Source organism: Symphalangus syndactylus, chromosome 3, assembly GCF_028878055.3.
Source record: "Symphalangus syndactylus isolate Jambi chromosome 3, NHGRI_mSymSyn1-v2.1_pri, whole genome shotgun sequence".
Taxonomy (NCBI): Eukaryota; Metazoa; Chordata; class Mammalia; order Primates; family Hylobatidae; genus Symphalangus; species Symphalangus syndactylus.
In genome coordinates, this window is record NC_072425.2 from 40,251,306 (window position 1) to 40,278,232 (window position 26,927).

Genomic DNA, 26,927 nt, shown 5'->3' on the forward strand with positions numbered 1-26,927 from the left:
GTTCTGCTCTGGTTTCTTGTCCTCTGCTAGCTTTTGAATTTGTTTGCTCTTGCTTCTTTAGTTCTTTTAATTGTGATGTTAGAGTGTTGATTTTAGATCTTTCCTGCTTTCTCCTGTGGGCATTTAGTGCTATAAATTTCCCTCCAAACACTGCTTTAGATCTGTCCCAGAGATTCTGGTATGTTGTGTCTTTGTTCTCATTGGTTTCAAAGAGCTTACTTATATCTGCCTTAATTTCATTATTTGCCCAGTAGTCATTCAGGAACAATTTGTTCGGTTTCCATGTAGTTGTGCAGTTTTGAGTGAGTTTCTTAATCCTGAGTTCTAATTTGATTGCACTGTGGTCTGAGAGACTGTTATGATTTCTGTTCTTTTGCATTTGCTGAGGAGTTATTTACTTGCAATTATGTGGTCAATTTTAGAATAAGTGCAATGTGGCACTGAGAAGAATATATATTCTGTTGATTTGGAGTGGAGAGTTCTATAGATGTCTATTAGGTTTGCTTGGTCCTGAGCTGAGTTCAAGTCCTGAATATCCTTGTTAATTTTTTGTCTCATTGATCTGTCTAATACTGACAGTGGGGTGTTAAAGTCTCCCACTATTATTGTGTGGGAGTCTAAGTCTCTTTATAAGTCTCTAAGAACTTGCTTTATGAATCTGGGTGCTCCTGTTTTGGGTGCATATATATTTAGGATAGTTAGCTCTTCTTGTTGCATCGATCCCTTTACCATTATGTAATGCACTTCTTTGTCTTTTTTGCTATTTGTTAGTTTAAAGTCTATTTTATGAGAGACTAGGACTGCAACCCCTGCTTTTTTTTTTTTTTTTTTTTTTTTTTTGCTTTCCATTTGCTTGGTAAATCTTCCTCTATCCCTTTATTTTGAGCCTATGTGTGTCTTTGCATGTGAGATGGGTCTCCTGAATACAGCACACTGATGGGTCTTGACTCGTTATCCAATTTTGCCTGTCTATGCCTTTTAATTGTTGGGGCATTTAGCCCATTTACATTTAAGGTTGATATTGTTATGTGTGAATTTGATCCTGTCATTATGATCCTAGCTGGTTATTTTGCCCGTTAGTTGATGCAGCTTCTTCATAGTGTCGATGGCCTTTACAATTTGGTATGTTTTTGCAGTGGCTGATGCTGATTGTTCTTTCCATGTTTAGTGCTTCCTTCAGGAGCTCTTGTAAGGCAGGTCTGGTGGTGACAAAATCTCTTAGCATTTGGTTGTCTGTAAAGGATTTTATTTCTCCTTCGCTTATGAAGCTTAGTTTGGCTGGATATGAAATTCTGGGTTGAAAATTATTTCCTTTAAGAATGTTGAATATTGTCTCCCACCGTCTTCAGGCTTGTAGGATTTCTACAGAGATATCTGCTGTTAGTCTGATGGGCTTCCCTTTGTGGGTAACACAACCTTTCTCTCTGGCTGCCCTTAACATTTTTTCCTTCATTTCAACCTTGGTGAATCTGACGATTATACGTCTTGGGGTTGCTCTCCTCAAGAAATATCTTTGTGGTGTTCTTTGTATTTCCTGAATTTGAATGTTGGCTTGTCTTGCTGGGTTGGGGAAGTTCTCCTGGATGATATCCTGAAGGGTGTTTTCCAATTTGGTTCCATTCTCCCCATCACTTTCAGGTACACCAATCAAACATAAGTTTCGCCTTTTCACGTAGTCTGTATCTTGGAGGCTTTGTTCATTCCTTTTCACTCTTTTTTCTCTAATGTTGTCTTCATGCTTTATTTTATCAAGTTGATCTTCAATCTCTGATATCCTTTCTTCTGCTTGATCGATTTGGCCATTGATACTTGTGTATGCTTCACAAAGTTCTCGTGCTGTGTTTTTCAGTTCTGTCATTTATATTCTCATCTAAACTGATTATTCTAGTTAGCAATTCCTCTAACTTTTTTCAAGGTTCTTAGCTTCCTTGCATTGGGTTAGAACTTGCTCCTTTAGCTCAGAGGAGTTTGTTATTACCCACCTTCTGAAGCTTACTTCTGTCAATTCATCAAACTCATTCTCTGTCCAGTTTTGTTCCCTTGCTTGTGAGGAGTTGTGATCCTCTGGAGGAGAAGAGGCCTTCTGGTTTTTGGAATTTTCAGCCTTTTTGGGTGGGTTTTTCTTCATCTTTGTGGATTTATCTCCCTTTGGTCTTTGATGTTGGTGACCTTCAGATGGAGTTTCCGTGTGGATGTCCTTTTTGTTGATGTTGAAGCTATTCCTTTCTGCTTGTTAGTTTTCCTTCTAACAGTGAGGTTCCTCAGCTGTAGGTCTGCTGGAGTTTGCTGGAGGTCCACTCCAGATCCTGTTTGCCTGGTTATCACTAGTGGAGGCTGCAGAACAGCAAAGATTGCTGCCTGTTCCTTCCTCTGGAAGCTTCTTCCCAGAGGGGCACTTGCCAGATGCCAACCAGAGCTGTCCTGTGTGAGGTGTCTGTTGACCCCTGCTGGGAGATGTCTCCCAGTCAGGAGGCACAGGGGTCAGGGACCCACTTGAGGAGGCAGTCTGTCCCTTAGCAGAGCTCAAGTGCTGTGCTGGGAGATCCACTCTTCTCTTTAGAGCCGACAGGCAGGAACGTTTAAGTCTGCTGAAGCTGTGCCCACAGCTGCCCCTTCCCCCAGGTGCTCTGTCTCAGGGAGACAGAAGTTTTATCTATAAGCCCCTGACTGGGTCTGCTGCCTTTCTTTCAGAGATGCCCTACCCAGAGAGGTGGAATCTAGAGAGGCAATCTGGCTACAGCGGCTTTGCTGAGCTGCAGTGGGCTCCACCCAGTTTGAATTGCTGGTGGCTTTGTTTACACTGTGAAGGGAAAACCACCTACTCAAGCCTCAGTAATGGCGGATGCCTCTCCCCCAGCCAAGCTTGAGCATCCCGGGTCGACTTGAGACTGCTGTACTGGCAGCAAGAATTTCAAGCCAGTGAATCTTAGCTTAGTGGGCTCCATGGGGGTGGAATCCAGTGAGCTAGACCACTTGGCTCCCTGGCTTTAGACCCCCTTTGAGGAGAGTGAACGGTTCTGTCACACTGGCATTTCAGGCACCACTGGGTTATGAAAAAAAACTGCAGCTAGCTCGGTGTCTGCCCAAATGGCTGCCCAGTTTTGTTCTTGAAACTCTGGGCCCTGGTGGCATAGGCATCCGAGGGAATCTCCTGGTCTGTGGCTTGTGAAGACCATGGGAAAAGCATATTATCTGGGCTGGAGGGCACTGTTGCTCAGGGCACAGTCCCTCACAGCTTCCCTTGGCTAGGGGAGGGAATTCCCTGACCCCTGGGTGAGGTGATGCCCCGCCCTGCTTTGGCTCACCCTCTGTAGCCTGCACCCACTGTCTAACCAGTCACAGTGAGATGAGCTGGGTATCTCAGTTGGAAATGCAGAAATCACCCTCCTTCTGCATTGATATTGCTGTGAGCTGCAGACCGGAGCTGTTCCTATTTGGCCATCTTGCCAGCCACCACCTATTTATTTATTTATTTATTGTTTGAGGCAGAGTTTCACTCTTGTCACCCAGGCTGGAGTGCAATGGTGTGATCTCAGCTCACTGCAACCTCTGCCTCCCAGGTTCAAGTGATTCTCCTGCCTCAGCCTCCTGAGTAGCTGGGATTATAGGCACATGCCACCACACCTGGATAATTTTTGTATTTTTAGTAGAAACAGGGTTTCACCATGTTGGCCAGGCTGGTCTCCAAACCCTGGCCTCAGGTGTTCCTCCCACCTTGGCCTCCTAAAGTGCTGGGATTACAGGCTTGAGTCACCGTGCCCGGCCATATACTATTATTTCTGTATAAAATGAAGATACTGATTATTTTGAGGATTAAATCAAATAATGTATGAAAGCATCCAAATAGAAATAAGAACAATGAAGATCAGACTCCTCTTAATAATGAATAATCCCATTAAGTTTTAATATCATGTAATATCCATAGTATTTATTTTGTCAAATAGTTTAAAATAAAGAATAAAGTAGAAGTGTCATCAGTTAGAATAGGGACCCAAAGCCAAAGGAAACATATTTTTAAATTGCTCAAGAAAGATAACTGAAATCCTACAATTCTATACCAGACTAGATCATCTTTCAAGAGAGAAAGCCAAATAAAGGTACTTTTAGACCAAGAGATTTTTACCATACATAGAATGTCCCCCCAAAGAAATTGTACCCAGATGAAAGTCATGGCATGAAAAAAATCATAGTATGCAAAGAAATTGTCAAATATATGGGTCAATCCAAATGGTCACTAATTTTACTTAAAAATATAGCAATAAACTGGGGGACAATACAAGGTAAAAATGAAAATTTAAACATCAATAACATGGAAGACTATGTGGCAGTTAGAAATCAGATATAAACGTCTTAAAGTTCTATACTATTCAGGAGGATTGCAGAGATATTAACTAGAGAATTTGCTAAGTTAAACAACTATCATAAAAATTTAAGGGAAATACAACAACAATAGAAATAGGCTATAATAGTCCTAAAGCAGTCAAGTGAATAAAAGGAAGCAAAGAAAATTTCATCAATTCAATAGAAGGCAGGAAACCTGTCAAAAAAATTAAAAAGCATAGTATGTTAAAAACAAACACCAGGCCGGGCACGGTGGCTCACGCTTGTAATCCCAGCACTTTGGGAGGCCGAGGCGGGCAGATCACGAGGTCAGGAGATCGAGACCACGGTGAAACCCCGTCTCTACTAAAAACACAAAAAAAAAAAATTAGCCGGGCGTGGTGGCGGGCGCCTGTAGTCCCAGCTACTCGGAGAGGCTGAGGCAGGAGAATGGCGTGAACCCGGGAGGCGGAGCTTGCAGTGAGCCGAGATTGCGCCACTGCACTCCAGCCTGGGCGACAGAGCAAGACTCCGTCTCAAAAAAAAAAAAAAAAAACACCAAATGAGTATGAATAATCAAACGTAAATATTCACATTAAATGTCAATACTTAAACACACTGGTTAAAACATATTAATTATTGTGCTGCAGCTATACCAAGGCAACCACCTTTCTGATATTTTAATACCACTGATTTTTTTACCTATTTCAGAACTTGAGTATGTACTCTATTTTCAAGGCTTCTTCCATCTAGCATTGCTTTTGAAATTCATTCACATTGTTGCATGTATCAGTAATTTATTCCTTTTTTTTCACCATACTGAGTAGTATTTTGTTGTATGATTAGACCATAGTTTGTGAATCCGTTTGCTTATTGATTGGCACTTGGGTTATCTCCAGGGATTGGCTATTATGAAAAAACTGCAATGGACATTCTTGTATAAGTCTCTTTCTGAAGACATTTTCATTTCTATTGGGTACATACATAGGAGCATAATTGATGAATTATAGGTGTATGGTACATGCTTAGTTTTATAAGAAATCGTTAGCCCTTTTCCCAAAGTGGGATGTACCATTTACATTCTTACTGGGAATATAGAGAGTTACTTTCCATTCTTATGAATATTTGGTGCTGTCAATCTTTTTAATTTTCAGCATTCTGGATGATGTGAAACTCTTGTGGTTTACTTTGCACTTCCATAGCTACTACCAATGTTGAACATTCATGTGTTGATCAGCTTATTGGTTATTTGTATATCTCCTTTGGTGAAGTGCCTGTTTAAATCTTTTACTAATCTGGTTCTATTCAAAACTGGTCTCAGTTGATTCTCTTATATTTTGGACTAGGACTCATTTTTCTGTTTTTTTTTTTTTTTTCGGACATAGAGTTATTTGGGATTGCATCTGGACATGGTGGATGTAATGTTGTGAAGACTGTAGAATCTGTTATTTAAACAGGTTGATGTTTTTGTTTTAACAGGTAATTAAGTTGATTTTACTCAAATGAGAAATTCTGTCTTGAATCTTATTTCAGCTCTTTATTGTGGCTGGGCTTATTAAGTCTTCCCCATGCATGCAAGGCTTGGGGCAACCAGAATTAGGTTAGAGTGTATATGGACCAATTCGTGGCTTTTTCTCTCTAGCTTTCTCTTTTTCAGGTTTCCCTGCCAATTTAAAGTGGTTACACTTGTCACCGCAATTTTCTATCAGAGTTTTATCCTATGCAGCATTGACTGTCTTTGGGCTAAAAGCCATAAATGTGAACAACTCTGCAGGGTGAGATGTTAGAGCCCTGGCAGTGGAAAGTGGTTGGTTCACAGGTGGTAAGAAGAATTTACCGACAACAGTATAGGTTTGAAAAGGAAAGTGTTATTAGAAGGAGAGAACTCTGCAGAAGAGTGCAGCAGGGCGCTTCAGCAAGAGAGGACTGAGCACACCGCAGTGGATTTTTCTTTAGAGGTATGTATGGACCTTAAAGCGGGAGTTTAAGGATAATTTGGACCTTATTAGTCCTGTAGATCACAATAAATGATTATATTTGTAGGCACTTTTGTGCCTTGTTGTCAGCAAAGTTTGCACAATGAGTTTCGACATGCATGCATTCCTGAGATGTATAGAAATTCTAGTTATTTATTAATTTGGGGGAAAGAAGCCTGGTACCAGATGCCTGCTTTAGATAATAGGGAAGTCTAATTACTTCTAAATTCTTCAGATAAGGAGTTTTGCCTCTGCATGGTCTGCTTGATAGCCACCAGATGATCTTTGCTCTTCTCCAACTCAACTCATAATTTTCCCTTTTCTGAGTTTCAAATCCATCCTGAATCTGTCTGCTTTGTTACATTGACTAATGTTTGTTTTATGTACTTTGTCCATATCCATATCCATATCCATTATACTGTTATATGCGGTGGAGTTAGGAGCTTACACGGCCATACTGGAAGTGATCATCCTAAATTTCTTTGGAAAACCATTTATGGCATGCCAAGAAAAATTTCATGTATCAGAAACACTTATGAAGTCCAGTTTAATAAAGATCTACAGGTAATATAAAAGAAGCTTACCTTCCTCCCTCTGTCATTTTTTAATACTGTAAATTTAGATTTTTATGCTTTTTAAACAGTAAGGCACACAAGTGATACCATTCAGGTAGATTGTTAGATGGAGAAGGAGGATCCTCTTCCCGTGACTGAGTTCCATACAACAGCCTCTAGAAATAAGTGATGAGAGGTATTAATAAAGCTAGCATTACTTCCTCTCTCAAATTAGGATTTTACAAGGGTGCCCATTATTCTTAGCCTCAGTTTTAAAATAATATGATATACATTATTTTAAAAGTTTTTTATGTAGTATTTATCATGTATTATTTAAAGTATTTTTATGTATTATGGCAATTACCTATGCTTCCATAAAAACTCTAGTTGAAAGAATCTAGTTTATGGGGAAAATAAAACTAGAGATAATACTATTCACTCTGAACATGACAACCTAAAATTACTTCAGTTTTTTTTTTTTTTTTTTTTTTTGAGACGGAGTCTTGTCTTGCTCTGTCACACAGGCTGGAGTGCAATGGCACTATCTCGGCTCACTGCAACCTCCGCCTCCTGGGTTCAAGCGATTCTCCTGTCTCAGCCTCCCAAGTTTCTGGGATTACAGGCACGTGCCGCCATGCCCGGCTAATTTTTGTATTTTTAGTAGAGACGGGGTTTCACCATGTTGGCCAAGCTGGTCTCAAACTCCTGACCTCGTGATCCGCCCATCTCGGCCTCCCAAAGTGCTGGGATTACAGGCAGGAGCCATTGCGCCCAGCCTCTGTTGTCTTTTTTTACAAGTATATTCTTTCTCAAATTTCTTCTAAAATTATCAGTCTGAAAAAAGTTTTTATTCTTGACAATAGTATATGCATTTTCCCTTATAAAAGTAGCCCTCCTTATTGATACATTTAAAAATTTTCACTTGAATGTCTTTGTCTCTAGTAGTGTTGATTTGTTTTTTAAGGTGTGAGTATATTTCTCCCAATTAAGAATTATTTATAGTTTTGAGACATTTGAGCTTTTTCTTTTCTTTCCTTCCTTTCTCTCTCTTTCTTTCTTTTCTTCCCTCCCTCCCTCTTTTCTTTCTTTCTTTCTTTCTCTTTCTTTCTTTCTTTTTTTCTTTCTTTCTTTCTTTCTTTCTTTCTTTCTTTCTTTCTTTCTTTCTTTCTTGTTTCTTCTTTCTTGCTTGCTTTCTTGCTTTCTCTTCCTTTCCTTTCCTTTCCTTTCCTTTCCTTTCCTTTCCTTTCCTTTCCTTTCCTTTCCTTTCCTTTCCTTTCCTTTCCTTTCCTTTCCTTTCCTTTCCTTTCCCTTCCCTTCCCTTCCCTTCCCTTTCCCTTCCCTTTCCCTTCCCTTCCTTTCTTTTCTTCCCTTCCTTTCTTTCCTTCCTTTCTCTCTCTCTCTTTCTTTCTTTCTTTCTTTCTTTCAACTCTGCTTTGTCACCCAGGCTGGATTGCGGTGGCACAATCTTGGCTTACCGCAACCTCCGCCTCCCAGGTTCAAGCGATTCTCCTGCCTCAGCCTCCTGAGTAGCTGGGACTACAGGCTTGTGTCAACACGCCTGGCTAATTTTTTGTGTTTTTAGTAGACACGGGGTTTCACCATGTTAGCCAGGATGGTCTCAATTTCCTGACCTCGTGGTCCACCCGTCTCGGCCTCCCAAAGTGCTGGGATTACAGGTATAAGCCACTGCGCCTGGCCCAAAATTTTTGTTATATCGAGTTTAACCTTTTTAACATTATGTGTAAGAGATATTTGGAATCAAAAGTCAAATCTTCTTTCAAGGATGTTACATTTTTAAATGTTTTTAGAGTCTGGTAATACTATCTTCTACTTTTTCAAGCAGTTACTACATTAATAATTGGTATTTCACTGAATTATTTCTATCAGAGGGTATGCCAAATGGAGTTTCCCAGGAAGTAGTATGTTAGTGTAAAATAAGAAACTTACTGCCTGGACCTTAATCAAGAAGGGACTCTGTACATCAGTAGAATTATATTACTATCCTCTCTTCAACCAACAGCACAATAGAAAACATTGACTATGATAGAGTCTGCAAAAAAGATAACAAGCACTTAGATAAATTTTGAGACAGCAATTTATTATGACCTTTTAAAAAGAGAAGGGAAAAATAAAGGTAATTCCAAAGTATGCAGTAATTTGCCATATACTCCGAAACAAACCTTCACAAAAATCAATTAATAAAGCATATATTAAAATTGCCTTTGTATTTTCAAATGCAATGACAAATGACTTTCTCAAGACAAATCAAATTCCTGCAAGATGTAGTGACTGATTTCAGCACAGACAGTATGGAACAAGAAGCTCATGTCAACATAAAAGAGAATCAACAGAACCTGGATTGAAAAGTGTATGGAAAGAAGAGAGTACTGGGAATGTATAGAATATAGTCCTTTAACTACTGGCATTAGGGTTCCTGCTAGTTATTTAGTCAGAAGGAGGCATACGTTTATGTATGAATATACTCCAAAGTAAATGCATAATATTGTTTCACAGAATGCTTTTTCACATCCAATGCCTATGTATTAGCTATTATTTGCCTCGCATTGATCTACACACTGGGAAAAGACAGCAATAGATAAGGAAAAGTCCCTGCTTACAAGGAACTTTTCACGGAGAAAATAGACAATAAATCCATAGAAAAGATAAATATATACGGCAGTTTAAAGGAGTGAAATGCTATGAAAAAAAGAAAAACATGTTACAACTTTTATAAGAAGAATATATTAGACATTTATGCAAAAACTTATTTGAAATGACAGAGGGAACCCTTGGAAGATTGAGGGGAGGAGTATCCCAGGTAGAGGGAATAATAAAGGGAAAGGCTTTGGCATATTTGAGAAACAACAAGAAGATAGTGAAATGAGAGTCTAATGAGAGTCTAATGAATATCATCAGGTGGTAGGAGATGAACCAGTGAAAGTAGGTGGGGTTAAGGTTATATGGGTCTGGTATACCATGGTAAGGAATTTAAAACATTTTAAAATCTCTCTCTCACTTTTTTGAGATGGGATCTCATTATGTTGCCCAGGCTAGTTTTGAACTCCTGGGCTCAAGCAGTCTTCTCACTTCAGCCTCCAAAGCAGCTTGGATTACAGGCATGCACCACCATACCAGGCTTTAAAAATTTTTATCCTGTAGATTAATAGATTACTTATTTTTGTTTTTGTCAAATTCTGAGTTCAATATAATCTAGGAATTATATCTCTGTATAGCTGAATTAAGTGAGCCCTGTCTAATCTATTACAGTTATGATTCTGGTCCCCAGAGTGGACAAAATCAGATATGCAACACCTTTAAGGGAATTCTGCCTTAATTTGTAGAATTAAGAATTAAATCTGCCTTATTACTACTTATATGTATTTATATGTAACACAGTAATCTACCATAATCCACCAAATGACAGTGTTTATTAAACTAAAAAATATTATGTAGAAAAGCAAAATGCAATTATTTCAAGTACCAATATATTGATTGAAGCACAGAGAAAAATGGTAAGAAGTCCATAAGTCAATTTGATGAAAAATATGAGAACAAAAAATTAGAAACATGTAAATGCTCCACAGAAATAATTGGGGAGATGACTGAAATGCCTGAAGTCATGCTGAATAGAGTTTAGATTATTGTAATTTAGTTATTAAAGAGAAAGGGAACTCCTACAGGCTGGAGAACTTGGAACTTCTCAGATTACATACCTTGTTATTATTATTATTGCCTTAAAAGGTAGTGGATGGAGTGGAAGATAGGACAAAGGAATGTATTAGGATTTATTTTGTCGTATGTGGTAAAATCCAGGTCAAATTAGTTTTTCATAAAATGCTAAGTTGACTCATAAATAAAATCTGCAACAGTGAATCTGGCTTTAGCTACAGCTGGGTTCAAGAGTTAGTGACACCATCAAGCACACTCTCTATCTCAGCTCTGCTTTCATTCTCATGCTCTCCTCACATATTGGCAATGGTTGCCAGTAGGAATTCTGAGTTAACATTCTACCAGTTTAGACACCATTTCAAAAAAGAGTGTGTCTTTCTGACAAAGGCAGCATTCCTGGGATGGAGTCTGATTAGTATGGCTTGAGTCATGTCCTACACTATACCGATCACTATGACTAGAGGAATTAGACATCCTTTCTTTTTTTTTTTTTTTTTTGGCAAGACCTCTTCCATGCTTATCTTTTTTTTTCAGAGGATTGGGTCAGCCCCACCATGTACAACATAGACTGGGAGTGGGAGACTTTGGTTCATCAAAAGAAAAATATACATCTTTCTATTAATATATATTATGCAGATCTGTCAATTGGGTGGCAATATTGTGCAGGGATGCTGCACAACCAAAACTATATTTCCACTTCAAAGTGACTGAGAAAGGAGATAAGGAAGAGAAAAGAAAGGAAGAGAAAGAAAATATACAGAGGAGAGGAGAGAGAGGAGCAGAATAGAGAGAGAGGACAGAAAATCAGAGGAGTGGAGAGACACACACATGGCAGGAGAGAGAAGAGAGAGAGAGACTGAGTGAGAAAGAGAGATTCATTTTAATGAACAGCATCAATATTTTTATAGGGCCAGTTTGCAGACCTGCTTACAGCTACAAACCCAGCAGACAAGGCACTATTAAGAAGGTTACATGAGCATGAAAATTCTATGTTGAAAAGAATGGGAATCTAATAGTTGGTTTTGCAAACACACAAGCTCTCGTGACAGTAGGTTTTGCAGTATCTAAATACGAAAGACAAGCTCTCTTGCTCCATTGAGGATACCGCATGCCCAAGGCTTTTCACATTTTCAATAAATGCAGATGTCTGCTCAGGACTTTCTTTACAGCCTCTTTGACCTCTTTATTCCTGAGGCTATAGATGATGGGATTTAGCATTAGGGTTACCACTCCATAAGACAGCCCAACAATCTCATCAGATGTATTAGTGTTCTTTGACTTGGGTTTCATGTACTTAAAAAGGGCTGAACCATAGAATAAGATGACCACAATCAAGTGTGCTGAAGAGGTAGAGAAGGCTTCCTTTCTTCCCTCAGCAGAATTAATTCTCAGGATGGAAGAGAGAATAAACATATAGGAGATGAAAATTAACTGTAGAGGAATCTCCAATAAAACAATATTCATCACTGTCATGATAAGCACATTGATGGTGACATCTGAACAAACAAGTTTTAAAAGGGCCAAGATTTCACAGGTAATATGATCAATGACGTTATTCCCACAGAAAGGCAATATCATTGTCAGAACTGTTTGCAATAGGAAGGTCAGACAGCCTATGATCCAGGACCATGCAGCCATTTGCACATACAGCACTCTGTTCATGATGATGGAGTACCTCAGTGGGTTGCAGATGGCCACGTAACGGTCACAGGCCATCGTAGCCAGGAGGACACACTCAGTGGAGCCCAAGCCAAGGGACACAACCATCTGCAGAGCACAGCCAATGAAGGAGATGGATTTTCTCTCAGACATAAATATAATAAGCATTGGAGGAATGGATGATGATGTGTAACTGATGTCCAAGAATGAGAGGTTTCCAAGAAAGAAAGAATGGGGGTATGGAGGCAAGAGTCCAGGATGGTGATGATAATGAGGAGGCTATTTCCCAGGAGGATTATCACGTACATGATGAGGCAGAGCAGGAACAGAAAAAGCTGGAGCTCTGGATATTGAGAAAGCCCCACCAGAAAGAATTCAGTCATGGCAGACTAATTTGTTGTCTCCATGTGTTCTAGGTCACCTGCCTGCTGGGTATAGAAAAGGACATGATTCAGGTAAATTGAAATGTTTGATACATCAAAATCTGTAAATCTGATACATCAAAATCTGTAAATCTGTACATCTACAGATTTTCAATACAAATTTCCTTCCAATATTGTGTTTGATTCTTAGAATACTCCTAGTAAGCAAAACAGTAGGGATATTGTATTAGCTTTATTGATTATGAAAAGTGAGACGTTGAGAAACCCAATGTATCTTAGGACTACACAGCAGCACAGTCAAAGCTACCAATACTGCCAGAATTCTTCTGGGAAGTGTCAAATAAAGTTTAGGAACATGCTGCTTTCAAATGTAGAAAGAGATTTTGAACTTAAAGCTGTTTTTTTGATGAAGCTAGCCTCTATTTAAAAGATTTTATAGACTGCCAGTGACATATAATTTTACCTGGATGTAGCTTTGGTAAGTTGCTTATTTTTCTGAGTTGCAGATAGTTCATAGTAAGCTTGGAAAAAGCAGTAATTATTTCTTAGAGTATAGTTAGATAAAATATTAGGTGCCTAGAACCTAATGGTTCCAACATGGCATGTGTGTGTGTGTGTGTGTGTGTGTGTGTGTGTGTGTGTGTGTGTATGCATATATGTAATGTAATTATATTTGCCTTATACAAGATATAATATTAAATGTATTTTTAAAACACATGCATTTTATGAATTATAGTATAATATTTAGATCTACCAATCTCAAAAGGGAAAAGTAGATTTAGCTTTTTAAAGGTAAAAGTTTTAAAGTTTGAAACACACTTGACAGACTGTGAACATTTTTGTTCCCAGTGGGACATTTCACTGTGCTTCTTTCAAAAACCTGTTAGGAGTCTGAGAATCATTGGAGGACTGTTCTAGAAGCTTCCAGAGATTAAGGAGTCTAGGTCCCAGCATGTACAGCTTTTTTCCCAGGCCCTGGGATTCTCTCTTCTTAAGTGTAGTATTACTCCCATTTTACAAAGTAGGAAACAGAGACAAAGAAAAGTTTAAGTAACTTTCTCAAGGTCATACAGATAGTAAATACTAAAGCCAGAATTCAATATCTGGCCATCTGGCTATAGAATCAGCCCTTTTACCCACTATACACTACTCTATCTCATTGGTTACTACACAGATTCCACGCAAGAGAAGACTATTACAAAAATGTATCTTCTGTTGGGGTACAGTGAGACAGCAAACATCACTTACTTGTGATTCTGATCATATGTGATGTGATGGAGAACTCTGAAGGCTGGACCACTTACTTTTTCCTGTAGCTTTTGATTGTGGTCTGCTCAGTTTTCTTTTCTTTTTTTTCTCTCTCTCTTTTTTTTTTTTTTTTTCTCAGATGGAGTCTTGCTCTGTTGCTTGGGCTGGAGAGCAGTGGTGCAATCTCACCTCACTGCAACCTCCACCTTTCAGGTTCAAGCGATTCTCCTGCCTCAGCCTCCCGAGTAGCTGAGATTTCCAGCATGCCCCACCACACCTGGATAATTTTTGTATTTTTAGTAGAGATGGGGTTCATATCATATTGGCCAGGCTGGTCTCGAATTCCTGGCCTCAAGTGATCCTCCCACCTTGGCCTTCCAAACTGCTGGGATTACAAGCATGAGCCACCCTGCCTGGTCTGCTCAGTTTTCTATGTGTAGAAGGTGATTTCACAACTATGAAAAAAAGCCTGATCAAGAATAATGATGCAAAAGTCCTTTTCATCACCTTTGCCTTTTTCTTTTCTTTCTTTCTTTTTTTTTTCTTTTGAGACAGAGTCTCACTCTGTTGCCCAGGTTGGAGTGCAGTGGTATAATCTCGGCTCACTGCAACCTCCGCCTCCCAGGTGCAAGTGGTTCTCCTGCTTCAGCCTCCCAAGTAGTTGGGATTACAGGTGCACACCACCATGCCCAGCTAATTTTCGTATTTTTAGTAGAGTTGGGATTTCACCATGTTGGCCAGGCTGGTCTTGAACCCCTGACATCAGGTGATCCACCCGCCTCAGCCTCCCAAAGTGCTGGGATTACAGGTGTGAGCCACCACGCCCAGCCCACCTTTGGCTTTATCAGTAACATATCTAAAATACCATAGCCCCTGCCCTCACTCTGCAAATCTAAATGCAGCTTAGAGTCTTTTGAGAAACTACTCCCATTTATAATGTTAGTGCCACATCTTTGAAAACTCAATGTGCTCTATTTGTTTGATATTCATTACACTGATATGTCCAAGTATTGTGTTAAGATGTCTTATATAAAGGGCTATGTCTCATATATTGTTACACTATTGCCACAAGAACTATATCTACGCTGGACTCTCCTTGTGGAATGAGAATATTTCTTACTGATCTTATTCTGACCCTACAACCACACTTTTGCTTTGGCCTTTTCATATCCAGAGACTTTGAAGACAGGATGAATGCTTACTCTTTGGGTAGTCATAAATGGCAAGCCCTCCTAGCTCCCTGTTGCATATTGATGAAAAATGTAGTATTATGGGGATATTAGAAGAAACTCAGCACGGTCTTTGCAGAGCATTTGGGGCATCAGTAGTGGCTCCAGGGAGTAGTGGAGTACTGGCTCCAGGGAGATGAAGGGAAAAAAGCCTTTCCATTCCCTTTCTATATCCTTTGTCTTCCTCTTAGAGAGTACTACCTAGACCATGATTTGGGAGGAGATTAAAAAAAATTAGATGATACCAGTGTGTTGGTATATTGGAAAATATTCCCTTTGTCCTGCACCTCTTTTTCCTGTCTCTATCTACATTGGCATATGGATTTGTTCCCACAAAGTGGGCAGTTAAGGTAGCTGTTTTAATTGGATAGAGCATAGCTGTTTTGAAGTAGAGGGAAGTGGAAGGAAAGAAGAGGTGGAGAAGAAACAAATCTGTACTAGTATAGAAAGAGCACTAGACTTACTACCACTTGTATCTTGGGCGATGGTGTTGTGCTAAACCCCTATTAATCTCAATAGGGGCGGCACCAGGTTCAAAAGGCCAAGAGACCGAGAGTCAGCAAATGAGACATGGGGTTCATCAGGGAATTACATACAGGGGAGAGAGTCCAGGGGTGGTGGGCTGGACAGAAAAACCACAACTGCCTGTAAAATCATGCAGTTTTATATGGCATTTTCACTTAATCCTCTCCTTAACAACCTCCACCTGGCAACCTTCATCCAACCAAAAGCTTAGGGACCCAGTTCCCTGCACAGCCCATGTTTGGGACAGGCTGTTTATCACAGAGAAAGAACAAATCTCTGGGTTGGCCACTCCTAGATTCCCTAGATCAGAACACACATTCAGGTGCCTCTGCCATTACAGTGTCATTCTAAGGGTATGCTTTATGTGTTTACCCTATAGGTGGGGATGTCGAGGATACAAAGATGAAGGAAGAAAAGAACCCAGGTGAAGAAGTCCATATTTCAGAATTTATTTTAAATTTTAATTTATTCTTTTCAGCTTATAGGTGTTAGTGAAATATTTCAGGATTTAGATCAAAACAAGAGAAAGGGAAACAGTAACTTCACCAAAGACACTGAATCAACCCATTACACAGGCCTATCCTAACCTATTAGGTATCTATCTCCAATTTATATCATGTCTCCTCCCATGACTGTGTTAAGGAGGAATTATTAGGAGGACTTTGTTTCCCCATGAAGGACGCCATCAGTCTCCCCACAAAAGACATCCTAATAGAGAAATACAACTTAAAGGAAAATATATGCTTGCTCTGAAGCTTCAAGGAAAGTCCTCTAGTTCATCCTCTAAGCACATTGTCACCTCTGGTTCTCTCTAACTCTGGAGCCACTACTGATGTCCCAAATGCTCTACACTGACCATGATGAGTTTCATTCAGTCTCCCCATAATACTGCATTTTCTTTCTTTCTTTCTTTTTTTTCGTTCTTTTTTTTTGAGACAGAGTCTCACTCTATCACCCAGGCTGGAGTGCAATGGTGTCATCTTGGCCCACTGCAGCCTCTGCCTCCTGGGTTCAAGTGATTCTCCTGCCTCAGCCTCCCAAGTAGCTGAGATTATAGCCGCCTGCCACCACACCCAGCTAATTGTTGTATTTTTAGTAGAGTTGGGGTTTTACCATGTTGGTCAGGCTGGTCTCGAACTCCTGACCTCAGGTGATCCACCCGCCTCGGCCTCCCAAAGTGCTGGGATTACAGGCATTGAGCCACTGCGCGTGGCCTGCATTTTCATCATTATGCATTTGTGTGTGGTGTCTTCTTAAACTGGAAGGACTGTTCTTATCTATTACCTTTTCTAGGAAGGCTTTCTCACCTACTATTGTGAGGAGGATGCCCTTTTTATATACTGTCATAAAACTGTGCTTATCTGTCTTACAGAATTCTACATTTATTCAATAGAAACTATGCCATGTATACTATGGTAGGTAATAGAGATCCTGTTGTGAGATCTTGACTTTCAAAATCAAGACTGGATTTTGCACTGGATGCAGAATGCTTACAATAGTTATTTTACACTTTCAAGAAAAAATTTCTGTGCTGTATAATATGTTTCAATGTGAAAAAGTTATAGAACATTTTGTAGAAACATTTTATCAAGCAAAAATAGCCTTGTTTTCCCAAACTTTCAAAGATAGATGAAAACTATGGATAATCTTATTTATGAATGTATATGTAAAATCATAATTAAAGTACATCCAAACTGTATATACTAAAGTGATACAATTTATTTCATGGATTAATAAAATTCCAAATTAATATTTGAAAATCTATCAACATACTAAACAAATAAGCAAAAAACCCAACACATGGTCTTCTAACAAGATACTAAAGTGCATTTGGTAAAATACAACATTCATTCTTGGTCAGACCTCTGAGTAACCTAGATATAGGAAGATCGAGAATTAAGATGATAAAGCAGATTATTACTCTTAAATCATTGGGCAGCATAATTCAAAATGGTGAAACTGTAGCAGTGTTTTTTCTTAAAGTTTGCAAAGATAGTGTTAGCACTATTATTAACAATTTTTCACTAGAATGATCCAACCAAATGGAATAGCATATCCATGGGTTGGATCCATATGTCCTATTATGTTTCAAGTTTAATCATGATTTAAAAGGTTGCTATGCTTTTTCTTTTTCTTTCTTTTTTTTTTTTACCTCCAGGTTGCTGGAATTCTGGTTTGTGGGGTTGGTAGGTTATAATATACACATAAGGATACATCCTCTCATATGTTAAACAACCATGAAAGTTGTAATCTTGGAGAATAGTAAATGAAAAGGAAAATCCCCATGATATAATGTTGTGTTAAAAAGAGTGTCTTGGCCAGGCATGGTGGCTCACGCCTGTAATCCCAGCACTTTGGGAGGTTGAGGCAGGCGGATCACGAGGTCAGGAGTTCGAGACCAGCCTGGCCAATATGGTGAACCCTCGTCTCTACTAAAAACACAAAAATTAGCCAGGCGTAGTGGCACGTGCCTGTAGTCCCAGCTACTCGGAAGGGTGAAGCAGAAGAATCGCTTGTCCCTGGAAGGTGGAGGTTGCAGTGAGCCAAGATCGTGACACCGCACTATAGCCTGGGCGTCAGATCGAGACTCCGCCTTAAAAAAAAAAAAAAAAAGACTGTCTCATAACCATATAAATGATCACAGTTTCGTATATATGTGACTGAAAGAAGTTACACTGAAATCTTAACCAGTTTTTTTTTTTTTTTTCTGGAATGTGGTACTTGGAGGGATTATTAGTGTTCTTCATTTTGCCTCATTTTCTAATTTTTTGAAAAGAATGTATGTTTTCTGATTATAAAAATACATAATATTTTAAATTTTCCTTTGAAGGAAACAGTGGTGTGAGTTTGAAGAATTTTGGTCCAATTTTCACTAATACCCAAGAACGAGTGAGAATAGTTATTGGAAAGAAAATTAGAGAAAGGCTTTCTATTGATTTATGACATAAACTGACTTAATGCCATTGAATATTCTGACTTCAAGAGATCAACTTCACAAATATATTCACTCTGAGAAGACACACTAACACAGTCCCAGTTCTTAGATTAGGATTCTAGAGCTCACCACTTAGAATGTGGCTAAGGTGTCAGTGTAGGTAGGACGATAAGACACCCAACTCTATCACACAGCAAAAAGAGAAGGCAGAGGAGATACCCATGGTGGGAAGGGGTAGGGGAGTAATAGCAATGACTATTACCTCAGTTTCATTTCTGCCAAAAATGGGTAAAGTTCCAGTGCCCCTGGCTGTCTGTTTTTTTGTACATTTCTTTCCAAAGGGTCGGTCTGGTCTTTAGATTGATGCTCAGCATTGGATATCACCTATAGATGAAAAGCAAACTCTGCTTGAGAAATACGATTCTGAAGTGCTCACCCTTCTCCCCATGTTTACCAATAAGAAAGTGTAGTATTTTGCTTATAAAGCATATGTACTCACCCAGATTCCCTCATTTTAACCAAAGAAACTCTCAAAGCAGACTGTGCCCTCAGAAGGAAACTGAATTTACTAAGTATTTATTGTATCCTATCTCCTGCTCCAGCTAGATTATCCTGCTGTTTATATAATAACTTATTCTTCACAATAGCCAGCATCCCTGGTACTAGAGCTCCAGTGCTAGTCCGAATAAATGAGCCCTTCTGAGCCGCAAAGGAGCTAATAATAAGCAGCAGTGCTCTAGTTAGAACAAGGCCTCTTCTCTCCCTCTCACATAGGTTAGGTAATTATCCTGGGATTTTTCATCCACATTTCTGTTTGGTAACCAAAAATATGTGTTTGTTGCTGGAAGTTTCAGTGAGCCATGGGCTCAGTGCTGGGATTGATTCACCCCGCTGTCTTCATGCCCTCGCCGTCTTTAGGGCTATGTCACAGTGCAGTGCCCCTGAGTCTCTGTAAGCCTACTGTGCCCCAGTCCATGTACTCCATATTCCCCTTTGGCTACTGATAAGGAGAAGTACTGTGTCTTAGCTGGAGGACGTATACTTCATCCATTTACCTCTTTCTTTCCGAAAATACTTCTTCCCAGCTTTGCCCTAATGTTCCCATTTCAAACATTTGTATAAGGTCCTCATCTTCTCCACTTACAATACATAGCATGACTTATTGGGATTTCCGTTTCTTTCAAAACATTCTCCCTCTTTTTCATCAGTGTTTTGCTAACTGAAGTCACTGTAGCTGCTCCTCCTCAATCAGTTGACTTCTCAGCTTTGAGCTATAGCCATACTCTAGAACACAATCACAACTCTTAGTAGTGGCATGGGAGAGATAAACAATAAAGCTTTCAGCCATAATTTTATATCCAATAGTAAATTAATGTGTCACATAAGTACTTTCCTTCCTCTGAGCCCCAATATTTCCAGAGGACCTGCCAGTGGCTCTGGTAGCCAATTTAAATCCTCCTTGGTTTTCTTCTGAGAGACTGTAATCCCAGAAGTGATTTAAAGTTGAATCTTTAAATAATGTGGAAGATAGTGACTTTTAGATACATTAGGGCTAATATCTCAAAGATCTGATTATATCTAACTTATTATTATTATTTTTGAGACGGAGTCTCCCACTGTGGCCCAGGCTGGAGTGCAGTGGCGCAATCTCTACTCACTGCAACCTCCACCTCCTGGGTTCAAGCGATTCTCCTGCCTCAGCCTCCTGAGTAGCTGGGATTACAGGTGCCCACCACCATGCCAGGCTAATTTTTTGTATTTTTACTAGAGACAGGGTTTCACTATGTTGGCCAGGCTGGTCTTGAACTCTTGACCTCATGATCCGCTCACCTTGGCCTCCTAAAGTGCTGGGATTACAGGCGTGAGCCACCGCACCTGGCCATACCTAATTTATTAAGCAGTAATCTTCTTTCTTTTTTGAATTGCTACTTCCCTGATTATACAAATAATACATACTCAGAATAGAAAATTTGAGAAATTCCAAAAAATCCAAAGGAGGAAAGAAAATCACTCATAATTACAGATGTAAATATTAACATATTTGTATGCATATACTGTGTTTACATGCTTGAGAGTACACTGTATTTCTTGATTTATTACCTGATTTTTATTATGCATAATACATTGTATATATTTTTCCATGTTAATTTTTCAGACATTTTTAACAAATTCATAATATTTTAAAATGGAAAACAGGAAAAAAAAATCTCTACGTATAACAAGTGGAAACGAAATAGTTTTCTGCTGGATTCTCAGCAACCTTTCACTTTTCTTTAGGTTTTTGAGGTTAATAACAATATTGGAGGACTAGGCTCAGAGATTCTTTTCACTTTCTCTACCCTAAGAGTTAAGGCCCATTTCCATTGTCAGAAGTTCTCATAATTCCCTTTTGTAAAATGAAAAATGAGTGTGATGTACATTTTTTCTTAGTGAGGCAAAGCACACATGGGGTGTAATAACCAAAGCTGTGAACTCACAGGATCAAAGGACAACACAGTGCTGTCATGGTTTCCCAAGAGACTTCTCCAATTCCATTCATCCTCTGTCAACTTTCTGGCTCCAGATACTGCTGTGATACTTCCAGGTCTTCGTGTTTTAAACTCAACCACACTTACATTTTTGTAAGCGCCTCTGCAATCGTGTAAGCCTGAATTTGAAGAACATTCACAATTCATTTAGTATTTGGAGAACACACATATATAAAGTCCTTTGCTAAATTTTGATGCCAAATAAACTTGATGTCCACTCAATGTAGTAGGAATATACAAAGATGAAAAGACTCTACCTCTTGAGGCAGGCACTGGCAATATTTCAGAAAAGCATGTTGGAGTAAAAATATTTCTCAGGTTATTCTTGGAAAGTGGAATTTGACTCAATATTGATATTTTCTTTTAGCAGACTGTAATTCAGCAGGACTCCATTTTCTTTTTTTTTTTTTTTTTTTGAGACGGAGTCTCGCTCTGTCGCCCAGGCTGGAGTGCAGTGGCGCAATCTCGGCTCACTGCAAGCTCCGCCTCCCGGGTTCACACCACTCTCCTGCCTCAGCCTCTCCGAGTAGCTGGGACGACAGGCGCCGGCCACCACGCCCGGCTAATTTTTTGTATTTTTAGTAGAGACGGGGTTTCGCCGTGGTCTCGATCTCCTGACCTCGTGATCTGCCCGCCTCGGCCTCCCAAAGTGCTGGGATTACAAGCGTGAGCCACCGCGCCCGGCCAGAACTCCATTTTCAAACTTGTCTTCCCTGAGGTGGGAAGCAATTGAAATCTTTGTTCAGGTCTTTTAGGCTTAACATCACTTATGTATAGTTTAGAGATCAGCCGGTATTTGGGTATAGTTTACACAAAAATTTGAGGCTCTCATTGGTCTGTCTGCCTATTTTCTGTGGTTTTGTCTTCCAAATGTTCAACTTCCACGACTTTCACGAACTCTGTCCTGTTCCTTCAGGCCAGTAAGACTGATGTTTTCTACCTGGATTTTAGTTGCCCTGTAAAATAATGCTCACTGGGTCCTTCTTTTATCTTAAAACCAGCAAAAGGAAATCATCCATGCCATTTCTTCTGGCAAATATAGACTGCTCCCATCCAGTTTCTGGATGCTTTTGGCCGCTTCAGGAAAATGTATGTATGTGTGGAAGTATATATTTGTGTGTTCGTTGTGGTAAGAGCATTTAACATGATAATATGAGATATACTCTCTTAACACATTTTTAAGCATCCAATACAGCATAGTTAACTATAAGCACTATGTTGTACAACAGATATCTAGAAGATATTAATGTTTTATAATTGAAACTTCTATATTTGTTGAATAGCAACTCTTCATTTCTGTCTGCCCCCCACCCAGCCCCTGGAAACCATCATTCTATTTTCTGCTTCTATGAATTTGGTTATTTTAGATAGTTGATATAAGTGTAATCCTACAGTATTTGTCTTACAGTGACTGGCTTATTTTACTTAATATAGTGTTATCAAGGTTCAGCCATGTTATCGCATATGGCAGGATTTCCTTCTTTTTTTTTTTTTTTTGAGATAGAGTCACCCTCTTGTTGCCTAGGCTGGAGTAGAATGGCGTGATCTTGGCTCACGGCAACCTTCGCCCCCCAGGTGCAAGGGATTCTCCCGGCTCAGCCTCCAGAGTAGCTGGAGTTACAGGCGCCTGTCACCACGCCTGGCTAATTTTTGTGTTTTTAGTAGAGACGGGGTTTCCCCATGTTGGCCAGGTAGATTTCCTTCTTTTTAAAGGCTGAATAATATTCCGTTATATCATATGTACACGTTTTCTTTATCCAGACATCTGTTGCTGGACATTTAGGTTGTTTCCATATTTAGACTATTGTGAACAATGCTGAATGACACTGGCGTGCAAATATCTTTTCAAGATCCTGATTTCAGGAAGTTTCTTTTTCCCTGTAAAGTAAAAAAACATTTTTATCTATATTATTACCTGTAATAGTCTAGGTGTTTATTGGTGATACAAAATTAACAAGATACTATTCTTGTTTTAGGGATATTGTCAGTCTAGTGAAGAAATGAATGTATCTTTATATAAATGTCACCCTTCAAGAGTATATAGGCCGGGTGCGGTGGCTCACACCTGTAATCCCAGCACTTTGGGAGGCAATGGCAGGCGGATCATGGGGTCAGGAGTTTGAGACCAGCCTGGCCAACATGGTGAATCCCCGTCTCTACTAAAGATACAAAAAATTAGCTGGGTGTGGTGGTGCATGTCTGTAATTCCACCTACTTGGGAGGCTGAGGCAGGAGAATTGCCTGAACCCAGATGGGAGAGGTTGCAGTGAGCCAAGATCGTGCCACTGCACTCCAGCCTGGGTGACAGAGGGAGACTCTGCCTCAAAAAAAAAAAAAAAAAAAAAAAGAGTATATATTCAGTTATTTCAGTGAAAGCTCTATGAGTGCAAGGACTTAAAAAACATTCTATTGAGATACAATTGACATAACAAAAAGTTACACATATTTAATGTATGCAATTTAATGAGTTTGAAGATAAGCATACACCCAAGAAACCATTACCACAATCTATGCCATAAAAAATCCATTGCTTAAAACAATTTTCTATTGCACTCTTTAGCTATTATTATTCTTATTGTTCTTTGTGAAAAGAACAGTTCTCCGAGGTGAGCAGCAACTGAAATTATCACCTCCAACAAGAAATTTAAAACATATTTTTCCTAGAGTGTACAGTTGTTAGCTGCAGGAGAGTTGGTCCAAATGCTATTATTGGAAGATTCCATTTTATATTTTATTTATTATTTCCACATCTATGTTATAAGTGAAATAAGCCAAAAAGCTCTATCTGCTTGTACTGTTCTCATCTGAATATGAAATAAAAATAAATGGATCAGGCAGGTTTCTCAATTTTTTTTTTTTTTTTGCTAAATAACTTGAATAAGATGATGATTGTTCCTTGACAATTTAGTGAACTCACAAGTAAAACTGTCTGGCACCAGGAACTATTAATGTTCAATTGAGGTTGATGCAAATAAAGATGTAGTCCGGGCACGGTGACTCATGCCTGTAATCCTAGCACTTTGGGAGGCCGAGGCGGGCGGATCACGAGGTCAGGAGATCGAGACCATCTTGGCTAACATGGTGAAACCCCGTCAGTACTAAAAATACAAAAAAATTAGCCAGGCATAGTAGCGGGTGCCTGTAGTCCCAGCTACTCGGGAGGCTGAGGCAGGAGAATGGCGTGAACCCAGGAGGCGGAGCTTGCAGTGAGCCGAGATCGCGCCACTGCACTCCAGCCTGGGTGAGAGTGAGACTCTGTCTCAAAAAAAAAAAAAAAAAAAGAGAATAAAGGTGTAGTTTTTTTCCCATCCAAGTTACTAGGCCCCTTGAATTCTATTCATAGGTGTCCTTTGGGATCAAGAGCCACTGCTCTAGAGAATATACCAAGGAGAAGTTTTCTGGGTCAGTGTACACACATTCGTCTTTCTTGTAATTTTTGTTAATTTTAAAAGCTTTCTTGTTCATTTGTTTCCTTTGTTTGATTTTGGGTTATATATTCATCTTTGCTAAGTTTCCAAATTTGTACCCTAAATAGAAGCGTATGAGGCTTCGCTTTGCATCATATTCTTGCCAGTACTTAGTATTGACCAACTTTTAAGTTATTACCAATCTAGTCTGGTCAATTTGGAACAGCATCTTTTTAAGACTCATGAAACAATAGGTATTGTTTGAAGAGTGGTGAAAAAAAATTATATGAGGTGGACATAGGAAGCACTCTGTCTGAGATATTTCTACTTGGTTGTATCACGAGGTTAGGTTCATTCAAATCTTCAGAAGGAAGCAGGATGGGTGGAGCCAATGTGGGCCCAACAGTTAGTGCGGGCAGTAACTGCAAATACACTGTATATGTTTGTAAGTTTTTGGTCCATCCTTACGTAGGTACTTTCAGGACTCCTTTGTAAGTGCTGCTGAAGGAATCACAACTTCTATTATATTCTAAGGCCACTAGATGGTGGCGTAGACTAGCTTTTCCTTCCTCATTTCTTTTGCCTCATACTTTTAAGTGGAATTGTGGGATCAACTTTACCTGATCTTATTTGCTGTTCAAAATATTAATTCATACGTTCACTGGCAATGAATTGGACTTGATTTCTCCATATTCTTGTCAATACTTATGATGCTATAATTTAGTATCTGACTATTTTGAAAGTATGTAATGTCTCATATTATCATTATAAATACATGTTGAATTTTATTAAATTTTCTGCCTTTAGTAAAATAGACATGCTTTTTTCTCCTTTAATTGATATTGTTATAAATTAAATTAACATATTTTCTAATGTTAACATTTCTTGCATCCCTGATATATATTTTACTTGGACATTAGGTATTATTATTTTGTACATTGCTGGATTATGTTTGCTAATATTTTATTTAAGATTTTTGTATCTATGTAGTAGAGTGGCTTATTTTTTCCCTTTTTTAATTGTTCAGTTTTTGTTTCACATGCTTGCTTCGAAAGATTGGTTCCAGAAGATCTTCCTCTTTTTCTATTTTCTGCAACAAATTAGATAGAAATTTTTTATGCTCTTGAAAATTTATTAGAATTTTCTAGGGAAATTGTTTGGGACTGGCAATTTTTTAAACAACTAGTTCAAAACTCCTTGTCTTTGGGTTTTTTTCCATTCTTTATTTTTTTTCTAGAGCTTGAATTGGATGCTAAGTGCATGAACTTTCAACTTTTTTTTATTTAAGCCTATAAATTTTCTTCTAAACAGTTAAACTGAATCAACTAATTTTGATGGTAGTTTTATTGTCCTAAAGTTGTAAATGTTTTATAATTTCCATTGTTATTTTTTACTAATCAATGATTTACTTAGAAATGTGTTTCAAAATTTCCAAATATAAAATATATTTTGAGTTTTTTTATTGATTTCTAATTGTATTTCATTGTGATAAGAAAATGTGGTTGAGTGCTATTAATTGTTCAATATGTGTTGTCTTGCTTTCTCACCCAAGGAGTCAATTTTATAAATATATATTCCCCAGTTGTTTGAATATAAAGCTTGATAGATACTACATATTATATATTTTATTATCTTCTTCAGATGACTTTTATTCACTGTAGAATTTAAATTTTATTTTCACATTTTTAACCCATTAGAGAGAAGTATACATTAAAATCACTCACTTTTATTTTATTTTATTTTAAAAATATCATTAAATTTCTTTTTTAATTAATTTTTATGAGTACAGTAAGTGTATATATTTATAGGGCGGATGAGATATTTTGATGTAAGCATACAACGTGTAGTAATCACACTAGGGCCAATGAGGTATCCATCACCTCAAGTATTTATCTTTGTGTTGCAAACAATCCAATTATACCCTTTTAGTTATTTTTAAATGTACAATAAATTACTGTTGATTGTAGTCATCCTGTTGTGCTATCAGATTCTAGATTTTATTTATTCTACCTAACTATATTTTTGTGCAGATCAACCATCCTTAGTTCTCCCTCACTTTATGCTTCCCAGCCTCTGGTAACCATCGTTCTACTCTCTACCTCCATGAGTTCAATTGTTTTAATTTTTAGCTCCCACTAATAAGTGAGAACATGTGGTTTGTCTTTCTGTGTGTAACTTATTTCACTTAACATAATAACCTCCAATTCCATCCATGTTGTGCAAATGACAGGATCTCATTCTTTTTTACGGCTTAATAGTACTCCATTGTGCATATGTGCCACATTTTCTTTATCCATTTATCTTTAGTGGACCTTTAGGTTGCTTCAAAATTTTGGCTATTGTGAATAGAGTTGCAATAAACATGGGAGTGCAGATATCTCTTCAATACACTGCTTTCCTTTCTTTTGAGTATATACCTAGCAGTGGGATTGCTAGATCACATGGTAGCTCTATTTTTAGTTTTTTGAGGAACTTCCAAACTATTCTCTAAAGT

At 38.6% G+C, this 26,927-nt stretch overlaps 2 protein-coding genes across 2 annotated transcripts in view; one reads left to right on the forward strand and one right to left on the reverse strand.

The window, feature by feature from the left end:
- The window catches only part of LOC129479077 (olfactory receptor 13C9), an 85,159-nt gene that overhangs the window by 28,414 nt on the left and 29,818 nt on the right, over positions 1-26,927 (forward strand).
- OR13D1 (olfactory receptor family 13 subfamily D member 1) lies at positions 11,642-12,600 on the reverse strand. Its single transcript, XM_055271634.1, is given in 2 exon segments — positions 11,642-12,408; positions 12,411-12,600. Coding segments are annotated over 2 exon segments (942 nt in total). The 5' UTR covers positions 12,586-12,600.